Source organism: Polistes fuscatus, unplaced genomic scaffold (genome assembly GCF_010416935.1).
Source record: "Polistes fuscatus isolate 324 unplaced genomic scaffold, CU_Pfus_HIC Scaffold26, whole genome shotgun sequence".
Taxonomy (NCBI): Eukaryota; Metazoa; Arthropoda; class Insecta; order Hymenoptera; family Vespidae; genus Polistes; species Polistes fuscatus.
In genome coordinates this window covers 855,310-869,773 of record NW_025113103.1, presented here as the reverse complement: position 1 = coordinate 869,773, position 14,464 = coordinate 855,310, and the positions used below count along the sequence as shown (strand labels likewise).

Genomic DNA, 14,464 nt, shown 5'->3' with positions numbered 1-14,464 from the left:
ATAAAAATACTATCATTTTCTGATTCGACGTATAATCAGCAAGTCAAATTTATCGAAAATAAATCACATTGCACTTTGCAAAAATAATAACATGGTGATATAACAATAATTAAAAATAGAGTATAAATAATATAAATGTTGTAACGAAATTAAAAGAATACAAGCGAATTTTCATATAAACATTTGCAACATATTATAATAAACTTATATCAAATTAATTAAAATATGTTTCTATTAAGCAATCATTCATGTTAATGCCAAATTAATGAAAAATCGTTTAATTCTTGCGTCACTAGGAAAAGATTATTAACATAATCACAAATTATAGAAAGAACGCTTCACTTTTTAACTATTATTTATATATAAATAATCGAAGTAACATTTAAAAATATAATTTGTGCAGCAGCTAAATTTCTTTTCTTTTCGTATATTATATCATTTGAATGCATTGCATTTTTGTATTTCTTTTTTTTTGTTTTTTTTTTTTTTTCTTACGATTTTCATAGATATATTTACTTATTTTTTATGTTGACAATATTTAGTAGATAATTTTTTTTTTATTTCATATATCAGTTTCCTTAATTTCCAGAATTAGCTTGCGTAACTTCACTTTCAATGCAATTTTTTTCTACAGCTGACTCAATAGTTTTACTTTGCAATTCTTTTTTTTCAACTATTTCCTCAGATGTTACATCGTTATCTTTTGCTATGTCAACTAAGCTGGACGATATATTATCAATGCATATTGACGATCTACCTTCAGTATTTTCGGTAGTACTTTGATCATTTATATTACTTACGGATAATTCACTTTTTTCAATGGGAACTTCATTATTATGATGAGTAACATCATTCTCTTCAAGAGCCATCACAGATTTGTCAATAGGAGGATGCAATGCTTCTTCAGAACAAGTTTCAATCGTAATCTCAGATACTTTTTCACTATTCATTGCAACAATATCATTTTGGTCATTATTTTGATCTGAATCATCTCTCTCAGATGATTCTTTAGATTTTTCATCATTTGTCATATTAGACACATAATCTTGAATCAATTCATCTGTTTTTATATCTTCTACTTGAGAGATACACTTGAAAGTACTTGTAGTATTATTGTCAGAATTGCAACTATCCGTAGCTGCATTATCTATAATTATAATCAAATTATCTATTTTTTTATTTTCTTCATTCGTATTATTTTCAATATCATTATTGATATCTTGCGTTTCTGATGGAACGACAATATTATCTTCGTTCGTTTCTTCACGTTTATCTTCAAAAATATTAACATTATCTTGATTAGTTTCAGAAATGATACTTACATCATCCTGATTAGTTTCAGAAACGACGTTTACATCATCCTGATTAGTTTCAGAAACGACGTTTACATCATCCTGATTGATTTCAGAAACGACGTTTACATCATCCTGATTGATTTCAGAAACGACGTCTACATCATCCTGATTTGATTCAATATTTTCATTAATCATTTCTTCTTCGCAAGGTGAATATTCAGAATTTTCATTATTTTCTTCTTTGATATCACTTTTCGATTCATTTTCAACAATGCACTCGTCATCTTTGATTTCGTTTGGAGATTCTATGTCGATATTTTCTGATTCAATAGAAACGTCATTATCTTCTAAGATTACTACTGCTTCTTTTTTCTCATCTGTGATCGTATTGTCGATCATTACATCAGCAGAATCATCTTTCAGTATTTTTATATTTTTATGTAACGTTCTTGGTGACTTAGGTGGATAATGAGACTTTTGTGAATCTTTGTATTCTTTGCGTACAAAATTTGATTGTGATCCATTTTCATAATGTTTAGATGAATTTGCAAATGATGTTTCCTTCTTAAATTCTTTTCGCTGCGAAAATGGAGATTTAGCACCATTTTCTTTCTTTTTTTGAGATTGAGGCCTCCTTAAGCTAAGAGTCCTTTGCACATTATTATAATGATTTCCTTTAGTTTTATCTTCAAATGATTTTTGTCGTGAAAATGATCCACTTTCGTATATATTTGTATCTATGTCAGAATGACTACTGTATGTAACACGAGTTCTTTGTCGAGGACCTACTCTTCCTGTACCAGCTATACTTGGTGAATTTACTATAAATTTAAAATTAAAAAAAAAAAAAAAACAAGTGAAATAATTCCAATTTTATACGTAAGATAGTTCATATTAAAACAACAAAATTACAGAATTTAATCGCATTAAGTATTATACCTTTAACACTCATAACAGGACCCTTTGTCAAATTGCTTTGGTTTAATGTTACCTTAATGCTTTTATCTGTTGCAACAACAGTTCGTTCATCAACAGAACCTGGCGTGGTAGCCTTATAAAAATTAGGCATATCATATAAATCCATATGAGAGTAATCAGAGTTATTATGGAAATTTCTAGGAGATCCTCGATGGGATTTATGATAAGCACCACGATTATGATTTGCATATCCGTTACCTAATAAAAATATTTGTTATTACTTTCAGAAATTTTAAAAAAGATAAATTAATATTTCAAACGGTATATATGTATATATAAATATATTTTACCATCAGAGTATCTCCCATCTTTCTTTGAAAAATCTCCTAAAGTAGCTTTACCTTCCCCTTTTGAAATCTCATTTACTAAATGGGCCTGTTAATCAAATAAAAAATGAATTAAAAATTAAATTAGCTTACGAAGTTTAAATACTTTTTTTTTAATCGATAACAAATTACTTTATCATTATCCCATTCTCTACGCCAGTTGCCTTCTGCAGTTTTTTGTCTACTAATACGATCTTCATCAATGCGATTTCTTTCCTTTCGCCAAGCTTCATACTCAGGCTTGTGCTCATCTCTATGCGTTCCATGATATGTTCTACCCTGCACAGGATATGAAACTATGAGCAATAAATATTATACATACGTATTCATAAATAAATACAATTACCCTTTGTGGGCCTTCTTTTCCCATTCCTCTTTTTTTAAAATTACCCCGAGTAGATCTATTATGATTTTTATTTCCAGTACTGTCTCTTTGATTATTTGGTGCACTGTATTCTTCTCGCTCAGCATCAGCAAGAAAATTATATTTAGGATCAGGAGGTGGTCCTTCGCCCTATATTCCAATATGAATAAATTAAATGCATCAACCTAACTAATTATATTTTCTAATTATACAAAATGATAAAAATAAGACATACTTTTCTTCTATCATTTTGATGATGCTGTTGGACATGTTCGGATTGTTCTTTTGTAGCAGATTTTTGTTTATGGTTAACTTTAGGTGGATTCGAATATTCTGGTGGTTCTTTTCTTTCTGGCCAAACCGTTGATGGTACCATTTGCACCAAAGCATTTGACTTAGCAGCATTCTTTTTATCTTCTTCTACTTCCTAATTGCATTAAATGTTAATCGTACATTATTTGTACATGTGAACAGCATATAACAAAATATCATTCTAACTTACTTCATATCTTCTTTTAATTTCCTCATTTTGTTGTCGGATTTTACTAATTCTTTCTTCAAGTTCACTAAATGCCATCTGTATTCAATAATAATTAACTTTGAAGAAAATATCTTAATTATATTTTATATTTTTTACTATATATATATATCTATTTGGATTTCTTTGCGTTACAACTATTAAATGTACTTTGTATTTTTTTACAAATATTTATGCACATTTATCATGCTTTGATAATTTTTGTGTAAATATATATATATATAATATACATATACATATAATATACATACATATATACATAAATATATATATATATATATATTTATGCAAGATTAATAATTTAAATTTAGACCATAGCTGTGGTTGCTTATACGAACTGGATTATTTAAACGTAACTTTTGGAAAAGTATGGTATACCATGTTTAGAAAACAATTTGAAAGGTATGTCAATTGTGAATTCCTTTTCTTAAATAGACATTGGAGAATGTCTGACTTGAAATTAACTTATAATATTCTGCTTACCATTTACGGATGAAAATATTCGAAATTACGCACTTGCTGAACTGAGTTCAGTCATGAAAAGATAAATGACGATGTAAGAAGTAAATGGTACAACCTGTAGAATGCAAGCAGGTGAAACTAATATGACCGAATGAAAAAGTAAGTGGAACCAAAGCAACGTAAGGTATCCACTTTGGGTGTAACAGGGTAGAATCAGATAGAACGGGATTTGCTTCAAATAGAAATATTACTGAGAGTGTCAAGCGTTGAATATTTTCCATCTGAAAACCTGCAATGCGACACTATGACCATCTTGTGGTGAAAAAAAAAAGTTATTTACTAATAAATTTATCTTTTACAAATTTATTATTTGAAATTTTCGCTTTTTTCTGCCTTTTAACGTCTATAATATTTATTAATTTTAACGGGATTTAAAATATCGAAAAAACCTAAGTAAGAAATATTATTTATTGAAATATTTAGTAAAAGTATTTTTTTTAAATAAACTGCGGTTATATACAACGTTGAGGAATGTATCGATGAAATTCCAAGAACGAACGAAAAATCATTGAAAAATAAAAGAAACCAGATAAATCAATATAAACAAATGAGTATTATGAAAGAATACAGAAGTACATAGAAACACATAAGTCCTCTTTTCGCGTAACCACACTCATTTTAGTTACTAACCTGAAAACCAGAATGCGGTAGTAGTTACTAAACGTGATGAAGGTACAATACTATCAAAGAGTACAGTATTCTTTGATTGTATATGATAGTATATGATATGATGTAAAAGAATTTTAAATAATTATATTTAATTTTTAGCGTATAAATACGTGTGTGCCTTCAGAAATGCGTATTAATATAATATACAAAATACATATATTTTAAAAAGTAGTCATGGCGTTCCAATAGAAGAAAATTTGAGATTTGTTGTTAAATCCCACGATGATCACCTGTAACAAAAAGCAAAATATATTAATCATACAATCAAGTGATACAATAGCCTAACATATAAATCATCCAATTGGCGATGCACTTTTCAATTGAATTCTCTATTTACTTTTATCAAATCTCTAATTACCGTAGCAATAAAATTAAATGTAAACGCGTGAATTTACATTTACATAAAATAAATAGAAATAAAGAAATAGAAAAAGTAAAAGTACTAAGTTACTAAAAAAAATAATATCTATTAATTATTATGAAAGTCTCTAAACTGCTTTATATAGAAAAAAATAGCAAATTTAATAAAATACGATCGCAGTAAAAGATATTAAAAACGAAACAAGAAAAGAGAAATTACTCTAATATTTACCGAACGTTATTAAAGTTTTAAAATTGAATAATACAAAAATTTTAATATTTCTGACTCTAACTAAACACATATGCATCTGTTAGACGATATAGACACAAATTTGGTGTCCCAAGGAGATGGAATGGTCCATCATCTCCAATTACAACTAAAAAATTAATGACGAGCAAGAATGTAATAATAATAAAATATAAAATATGACTAGAGAGCTATTCTCGAAAGTTCGAATTTGAACCTTTGAAAATAACTCAACAGTCTGTGTAGTTGCCCTCTTCAGCCACAATTAAGTGGGGGCCTCTTCGGCATTAGCCTCTTCTTTCTTCATTCCCTGAAAACTGCATTGGACATTTTCTACGTGCAAGAAAGATAAGATCTTTCATACTACTTTAAGCAAATTACCTCGTATTTTATGATTTCAATCATTAATTATTAAAAAATTAATTGACGTTCACCGTTCATTAGTAAAGCTCGTGAACCATGAATGAACTTAGAGTTAATTGACATATACACGAGCACAATTAATTATTTGTCCAAGCAGATAATTATCGATGACCTAAAAACACGTCGCACTTTTAATTTCAAGTAATAAAACAGAATTAAAATAAATGCAATAAATATTATGCATTTTCTTGCAATATTTTAATTTCATTCATTCGTTATACTTCTAATTGAGAAAATCGCGATTGTGCGAAGTGCTAATATTATAATGCTTAAAACTAAGTATCAAATTCATCAAAGTATTTGCGAATTTGTTCGACTCTATCTCGTTCGAGATAGAATCGAAATAGAAATGAATCTTTCAAATCGTTGCAAATCCCTTTGAATCATGATACATAATGAAGATTACAGAAAAGTCACAAAATAAATTTACAAACAAGCATAATGGAATGAAATGATATAATTTTGTAACAGTTCTGTATAAACCAGGAGGCGGAATTTCCACTCCGGAGTGGAAGCAAGCCTAGTGCCTTTCCTGGATCCTACCTACCTAAAATTAAAGTTTTCACATTCGCTCAAAGAAGTATGCTACCTGCCTGCCAATTACCCATATTTAAAAAGAGCAAATACACATACGTACCCACCCTCTCACTCCACGATTCTCTCACATACCACCAGGGTGCAAAAGCCTAAACTAGAGAGCATGCCCCGGGGCACCTCCGACACCCTAGTTCAAACGCGTGTTTCTAAACTTATGGGAGTACGTACCAATGCTGTAATCGTCTGTCAAGGCTAAGATTATTGCAAAAATGACTAATGCAAAAATACAAGTATACACTAGTATATATTGCATACTAGTTATATACGAGTATATCATAGTTTCCACAAATAAATGCGGTAACTCTACTATTCAAAACGATTTTATTACAAAAAAAAGTAGAAAAATTTAATATAAATATAAAAATAGAAACACTCGTATTTGTCATATCACACGTGATATGTAGAAGTAGTGTTCTCAGTATTAAATGATGTATCAATTAAAAATATCGCGAAACGATGTACAAAACACTTTACCTATACGCACACACAGGTGTAAAGTACATCGTGCAATCACTAGCACAATGACAGCCGCCAATAGGGGAAAAACTTAAAACTAAACCTATACTAACCGTTTCTCACCCATACGAGTAGCACCTGGGCACACGCATAGATGAGAAACAGAAAGTACAGGGGGGAGAAACGGGAGATTAGTATATTAGAAGCTGAAAATCCTGATCTAAAAAATATGATTAAAAACACATATATACATAAGACATCAATACATTTTTAAAAATTCATCTAAGCGGCTAAGGACTCTACAATTTAGTTGATAAGTAAAAACTTTTATTAAATTTTAATATAACTTTTAATATCTTTTAATTATATAAAAATCCTCGGACGACTCCTTTCATTAAGTTGGCTGTTCTAATAAAAGAACTGGGCTTTGAGCCACCACTTAACTGCTAGAATCTATCCGTCGCGAATGAGTTTGTCTTCTTGCTCATTTATAATATCGAAATATCGATATATCAAAATTAATCGCGATTAGATAAACTAAGTACGAAGCAATGCATGTAAGACATTTATTACATGCTTTTCTGGACGAAAACGAGTAAATAATGCTCGATTTCACCACTACTAACCACGAACAAAACACGTAATAAAAGAAAGTGCATTTATAATTGCATTATTAATTAAATGAATTTAACCGGTGAGACAAGAAAACCTATCCTGAACTAATATAAAATATATAATACATATACAATACAATATACAATTTTCATGAGTAACTCCTAGAAAGAATTACTCATGTGCTCGTCACTAATTTATTTAAATAATTACAACCAGTAACTCGTGCCGATTAGGACCTTTCATCCTCGACATGATTGAGCACCGGAGGGACTTTAAATTTTAACTCACGGCATAAGAAGTTCTACGATGGCTCCAAAACACTCCTACTTCGCAGCAAGTATTGTAGAATGCGAGTATCGAAGATCCATCAAGATCCATCGAAGATCCATCGAAGATCCATCGAAGATCCATCGAAGATCCATCGAAGATCCATCGAAGATCCATCGAAGATCCATCGAAGATCCATCGAAGATCCATCGAAGATCCATCGAAGATCCATCGAAGATCCATCGAAGAATTCATTCCACATCTTTGATAAGGTAGAAAGTCCGTCGTCATATCTGTAAAATAAAATAGAACAAAACGATAAGTTATTTGCAATATAATCCAAAATCATATAAAATAAAATCGAATAAAATGTAAATAAAAATAGATACTTACAATGCATTCCAATGGGATGAAATTCAATTGCACCATGGCGATGCACCTCGCGTGAATCTAAAAACGCGGTATAAACGAAAATAAGAAACTATAGATGAGTTTCTTATCGCGAAACCGAAATTTTATTATACGGCGAACAACACTGATTCTAATTCGCGTTTGATTTTAATTTGTTTTACGCCCGATCACTGATTCTACACAACTAATTCAAAGACTGCTTTGCACACAGTCAATGCAAGTAGAAAAATCTTCATTGATGCACTGATTCTAATACGCGAACAGTCTGTGCGACTGTTTAAAGATAAAAATACAACTTTACTCGAACAAACTCTAATGCAATTACTGCATTGGTCGCAGTTAATTTAATATATAAATTTCAAAAATAGTTCGCGAACGCGACGGAATTGAAATAACGAACGAACGTGCTTCTAATCCGTGATTTTAATTATATTTAACGATACAACACTCCCGTATATTGCTTCGCGCACGATAGCAATGCACGAACACTTGCAACACTTCACAAACACAATTCACAAACACTTCCAACACTGATATATTCCCATGATGATCTGAAACAGAAATAAAAACAAAATTATAAATATCATTGTTGTAAGTAAAAAAATTATTATAATTATTGAGAAAGTGTTTAAAATAAAAATTGACTTACGTTTATTCTTCATTGATGAATGCACGATGGGTATCCTACCCTTAGGATGACGATGAGCACACGTTTAAACCGAATAAAAGAAACTTACGGAGTTTCTTAACCGAGCAAACGAAACTTTAACATGCGACGATCAACACTGACTTTACTTTCCGATTCTTTTGTATTTTATTTTTACGATGCAACACACGAGTACCTCATTGCCTACGCGCTCGATTGCAATGATGTTCTGAAACAGAAAAAGAAAAAGAACAATTAATATCATCTTATAATAAAAAACCATTAAAGTTATCATAGAAACGTTTAATAGGAAAATACACTTACTTTTAGTCTTCATTGATGACTGCAGGATGGGTATCCTACCCTTAGGATGACGATGAATAAAATAAAATTAAATAAAACTCTGAAAAGCTGAAACATACTAAAAAGATTATAGAACAATATATCCTGTGAATCATTCCTGAAGGCATTGCACACTTTTAAAGATATTTTATCATAAAGAATCAATATAAATTCAAGCAATATTAATTGCCTTTATCTCACTACTTGTATAAAATTACATATAAAGTATTTAATATCAGTAAAAATTGTTAATAAAAATCGATAACGTTATATATATATAATAGTTTAATACGTCACGTCGTTAGATCTTAGCTCGTTGAAGGAACGATCTGGAATGAACACGTAATCGCGTCCTTCATGTCGAACGTTCGGCTGTCTTCGTTTTGTTTTCGGCTGTCTTCGTTTCTTCTGTTCTCACTTCGAGAAATTCCTGGAATATACGTACACATTCGTTATTGCCCGTAGATAGAATATTTTGTTTTCTTATTTTCTCTCTCTCTCTCTCTCTCTCTCTCTCACTTTCGTTCTCACTCTTTGTATACATTTCTGTATGGTTTAAAAAAAAGAATAACGCTTACCTCGATGAATATGAAGATAAAAAAGAGTAAACACAATTGTTAGACTGAGTATATGTATTCCTGCTGGACTCTCTAATGCTCGGTACCTAAAAAAAAAAAAAAAGATTACATTAGTATAACATAAAGAAAATCAAATATATGAGTGTATGTGTACGAGCTACCTATACTTATGAATATATGCTTGTATGTGTGTGTATGTTACAGGAATCGAATTTAATACGAAATACGATCTTTGAATACATAATTATGAAAAATAATTAATTAGAGCATCATTAGAGATGGTAGTAAGTATCGATACCATGAAAAAAGCTGGAAATTAGAAGAAATATTGTTAAGTAACATTGGTGAGATTTGGCGGGATATCGAGATATATCGATGTTATATTCTCACAAATTTCTTACGAACTTTTTAATATTTCGTTTTGAAAACATTCACGTATGAAAATCTTATGTGTAACTATCGTTTGATATGTAATAGAAAGGTGTAAAATACTTTTCAATTACCTGAATTAAACGAGATGACGCAGTACGCTGGAACATATACAGCTGACAGAAAATGGCGTTTCCTCTACCTTTCCCCTGCAGCCCCTTCCGTTGCCACTGCGTTGCCTCTGCTGCGCATCTGCTGCGCGCGGTAGTATGCGCGGTAGTCAACTTTCAAAAAAAGTAGCGAAATCCGTTGACCAATGGCTACTTGAGATTTTGCATTTTTTCCACCTATTATAGAAAAATATCGAATAGTTAAAAATAGGATATAGGAACATAAAAATTGTCGAAATATATACTTTATTAATCCAAACAATCAAAATTGAACATTATAAGTCGATATCCATAGAAATGATGCCGTAAAACAAGATATATATATCATTGCGTAGAAAAATGCATACCAATGTACATGGAATGTTTTTCTACGCAAATATTCTTTATCCTCGACATTATCGTAATCTTTCGATTATATCATTTGGAAGTCATTTGCTAGAAGAATCTATTAGTATATAGCAAGATTATTTACGTTAGAAAATATTTTTTAATTACCTGAGATTAACGGGACGACGTAGCATCCGTCCGATCTCCAGCACCGACGCCGCGAAAAGAAAGAGGAATGATCAGCAAAGAGCCCTGATTGGCTGATAATTATTGCAAAAGAAAAAGATGACCAATCAAATTCCCAATTACCATATAGAAATTTCACGCACACAAGCTTGCCATGTCACATATACGTAACTTGGCTTTCTTCATGACCACGCTAGTCAAGCTAGATATGATAATTTATTTATTAAATAAATAAAAGATTTATTTATTTTCTTTTAATGTACACGTATCTTGTTAATATTTAAAAAATAACGAAAAGAATAAAGACAATATGCACTATAAACCTTATCACACTGCACAGAGAAACACACATAATCTATTTATTAAATAAATCAAAAATCCATTTTATCATTAATTATATATAATTATCCAATTTATAATTATTATTATATATCCAATTAATAATTATTATTATCCAATTTATTTTTCTATTAAATGTATACGTTCTTTGTTAATATTTAAAAAAAACGAGTAAAATAAAGACAATATAGACTAAAAACTTTATCACATCAATACGTTCTGATTTAAACATTCCTTCAATTTTTATGTAATCTTTTAAACTAATATACATTTGTTTTAACATCCCTGTGCAATGATAACTTTGGATAATAAAATTTTCATCCAGAAGAATATTATATTAAAATTATTTTATATTCAAAGTATGTTAATAAGTATGTAATGTTTAAGCAAGTACATACGTGTTTTAACAATCTGAAATATAAGTAGAGTGTATCAGAATATTTAAAAAATTGTTAAATAATCGATAGGAATGTCTATTGTTGTCTAAAAGCTAGGAATATACGATCTATGTATCGTTCCCTTCGAAATCCACCGTTGAAATGAGCTCTTGTCCTCTATGAAAGTACTTTTATTAAACGTTGTTTATCTGACTTTCCTAACGTTGCACATGTGTATAAAGGGTGTCATACATCTAATACATAATCTTTAAGATAAAAACGTTATGATTTTCGTATTTTTATCATTTTTATGTATTTTTTTTTATTGCTCCTGCGCAGTGAGGACTTCCAGGATTACATTTAGCTGCAATATAAGAAATGTTCATTAGTGCATTATAATAATTATTAATTAATCGATGCTAGTGTCTATGCAATTTTTATACAATTGTTTAAATAAAACTACACTAAAAAGATGTAATTTTTTATATAAATTACAGCTAAGCAATTGTAAATATTGAATGAATACTAACTAATAAATTAACATGTAACAAATTACTTACTTTTTTTGGCATTTATTAACGTATATGTAAATGAAAAAAGAAAGTACATTTTTCTAAACAATTATAAAACCAATATATTAAAACAATGAATAAACAATATACTAATGGAAAATGTGAAGTTTACCTTTATGATAAAAGATAGTTGAGGTGTTTGCTTGTTTAAATACCAAAATAATGCATGTATTCATTTTAAAATCTTCCAAGTTCTTCTTTTATATATGTACTTGATACATGAAACGATAAGAAAGCCTAATTGATGCTGTGTAATTCCAAATCTTCAATATTTGCAAATCTGAAAATCATAAGATTGTATTAGTATAATATCAAGCTATCCTTGTTATATTTAAAAACAAATGTGTATAATAAAGACAATATGCACGAAAACTGTATCACACTGCACAGAAAAACACAAAAAATTTATTTATTTAATAAATCAAAAATAATTTAATTTTCCTATTAGGTGTACACGTTCTTTTATAATATTTAAGAAATAAGGAATAAAATAAAGAGGTTATACACTAAAAACCGCTCAGAAAACACAATCATATAGAAAAGAAACAACGTTGTTGATATTATAAGACAATTGACATTACATTGCACAGAGAAACATAATCGTATAGATAAGAAACCACGTTATAGAAATCTTTAAAACAAATGACATAAAGCAATATAGCCATCCTTAAAGAATTAAAATAAATTGAAACAAAACACATTGACATCTCTCATACCAACGATGAAAGTATAAATTCCCATACTCAGTTTTGATATGGAAAAACTCTTGTTATTTTAATTCTTGAAGGATGGCTACAATGCTGTATGTCAATTGTTTTTAAATATCTGCAACGAGGTTTCTTTTCTATACGACTACGTTTTTCTGTGCGGTTTTTAGTATATAACCTCTTTATTTTATTTTTTATTTTTTAAATATTATAAAAGAACGTGTACACCTAATAGGAAAATAAAATTATTTTTGATTTATTAAATAAATAAATTTTGTGTTTTTCTGTGCAGTATGATAAGTTTTTAGTGTATATTGTCTTTATTCTATATGTACGTTATTTTTTAATTATTAACTAGGAACGTGCTACAAGTATACAAAACACTCATAAATTTAATTTTCTTTATATTATACGAATGCTATGTTAATTTATACTTTTTTTAGGATTCCCAACATTGGTAGAATACAGCATGAATACACATACTCATTGTCAGTCAAATTGTGTTTACTTTTCTATCTAAATAATAATTGTGTTTACTTTTTTATATTGATATCAGCTGTGGTAAGTTTATCTCTTTTCTTTTATAACATAAAGAATAGTAATATAAAAAGTATGAGAAGGGGAAAGAGACAGAGAGAGTGACATTTTATACAAATATCATACATATACATATTTGCTTGATACTTTACAAATACTTTACTAATACAATCTTATGTTTTTCAGATTTGCAAGTATTTGAAGATTTTGAAAAGCACAGCATCGATTAGGCTTTCTTATCGTTTCATGTATCAAGTACATACATAAAAGAAGAGTTTACAAGATTTTAAAATTAATCATGGCAATTTTTTTGGTATTTAAATGAGCAAACACCTCAGCTTTCTTCTATCATAATGGTAAACTTTAATAATTCACATTTTCTATTAGTATATTGTTTATTAATTGTTTTAATATATTGATTGTATAATTGTTTAGAGAAATGTAATCTCATTTTTCATTTCCATATACGTGTACATTACGTATTAATTAACAATTATTTTAATGCACTAATGCACTTTTCTTATATTGCAGCTAAATTTTACCCTCGAAGTCCTCAGTGCGCAGGAGCATTAAAATAATTACATGAAATAGATAAAAATACGAAAATCATAACGTTATAATCTTAAATTTATCGATTAGATGGATTATTCACTTTATACACATGCGCAACGTTAGGAAAGTCATATAAACAACTTTCAATAAAAGTACTTTCATAGAGGACAACGTCTCATTTCAACGGTGGATTTCGAAGGGGACGGTACATAGATCATATATTTCGATCTTTTAGACAACAATAGACATTCCTATCGATTATTTAACAATTATTTTAATATTCTAATGCAATCTCTTTATATTTCAGATTGTTTAAACGCATATGTACTGGTTTAAACATTATATACTTATTAACATACTTTGAATATAAAATAATTTTAATGTGATATTTTTCTGGATAAAAATTTTATTATCCAAAGTCATCATTGCACAGGGACGTTAAAACAAATGTATATTAGTTTAAACAATTACATAAAAATTGAAGGAATGTTTAAATCAGAACGTTGCAATGTGATTAAGTTTTTAGTGTATATTGTCTTTATTTTAATCTTTATTTTTTAAATATTAACATGGAACGTATACACCTAATAGAAAAATAAATTAGATAACAAGAATTATTAATTGGATTAGTAATTAGATAATTATAATAATTCATAAAATTGATATTTAATTATTGTAATAAATAAATTATGTA

At 28.9% G+C, this 14,464-nt stretch overlaps 1 protein-coding gene across 1 annotated transcript; it reads right to left on the bottom strand.

The window, feature by feature from the left end:
* Nucleotides 1–526: 526 nt before the first annotated feature.
* LOC122518716 (protein PFC0760c-like) lies at nt 527–4,248 on the bottom strand. Its single transcript, XM_043637772.1, has 8 exons — nt 3,985–4,248; nt 3,466–3,540; nt 3,199–3,390; nt 2,946–3,113; nt 2,732–2,878; nt 2,564–2,648; nt 2,235–2,471; nt 527–2,116 (listed from the first exon to the last, which is right to left on the bottom strand). The coding sequence occupies exons 1-8, from the start codon at nt 3,985–3,987 to the stop codon at nt 579–581; spliced, it is 2,445 nt and encodes an 814-aa protein (XP_043493707.1). The 5' UTR covers nt 3,988–4,248; the 3' UTR covers nt 527–578.
* Between the last annotated feature and the right edge of the window lie 10,216 nt (nt 4,249–14,464).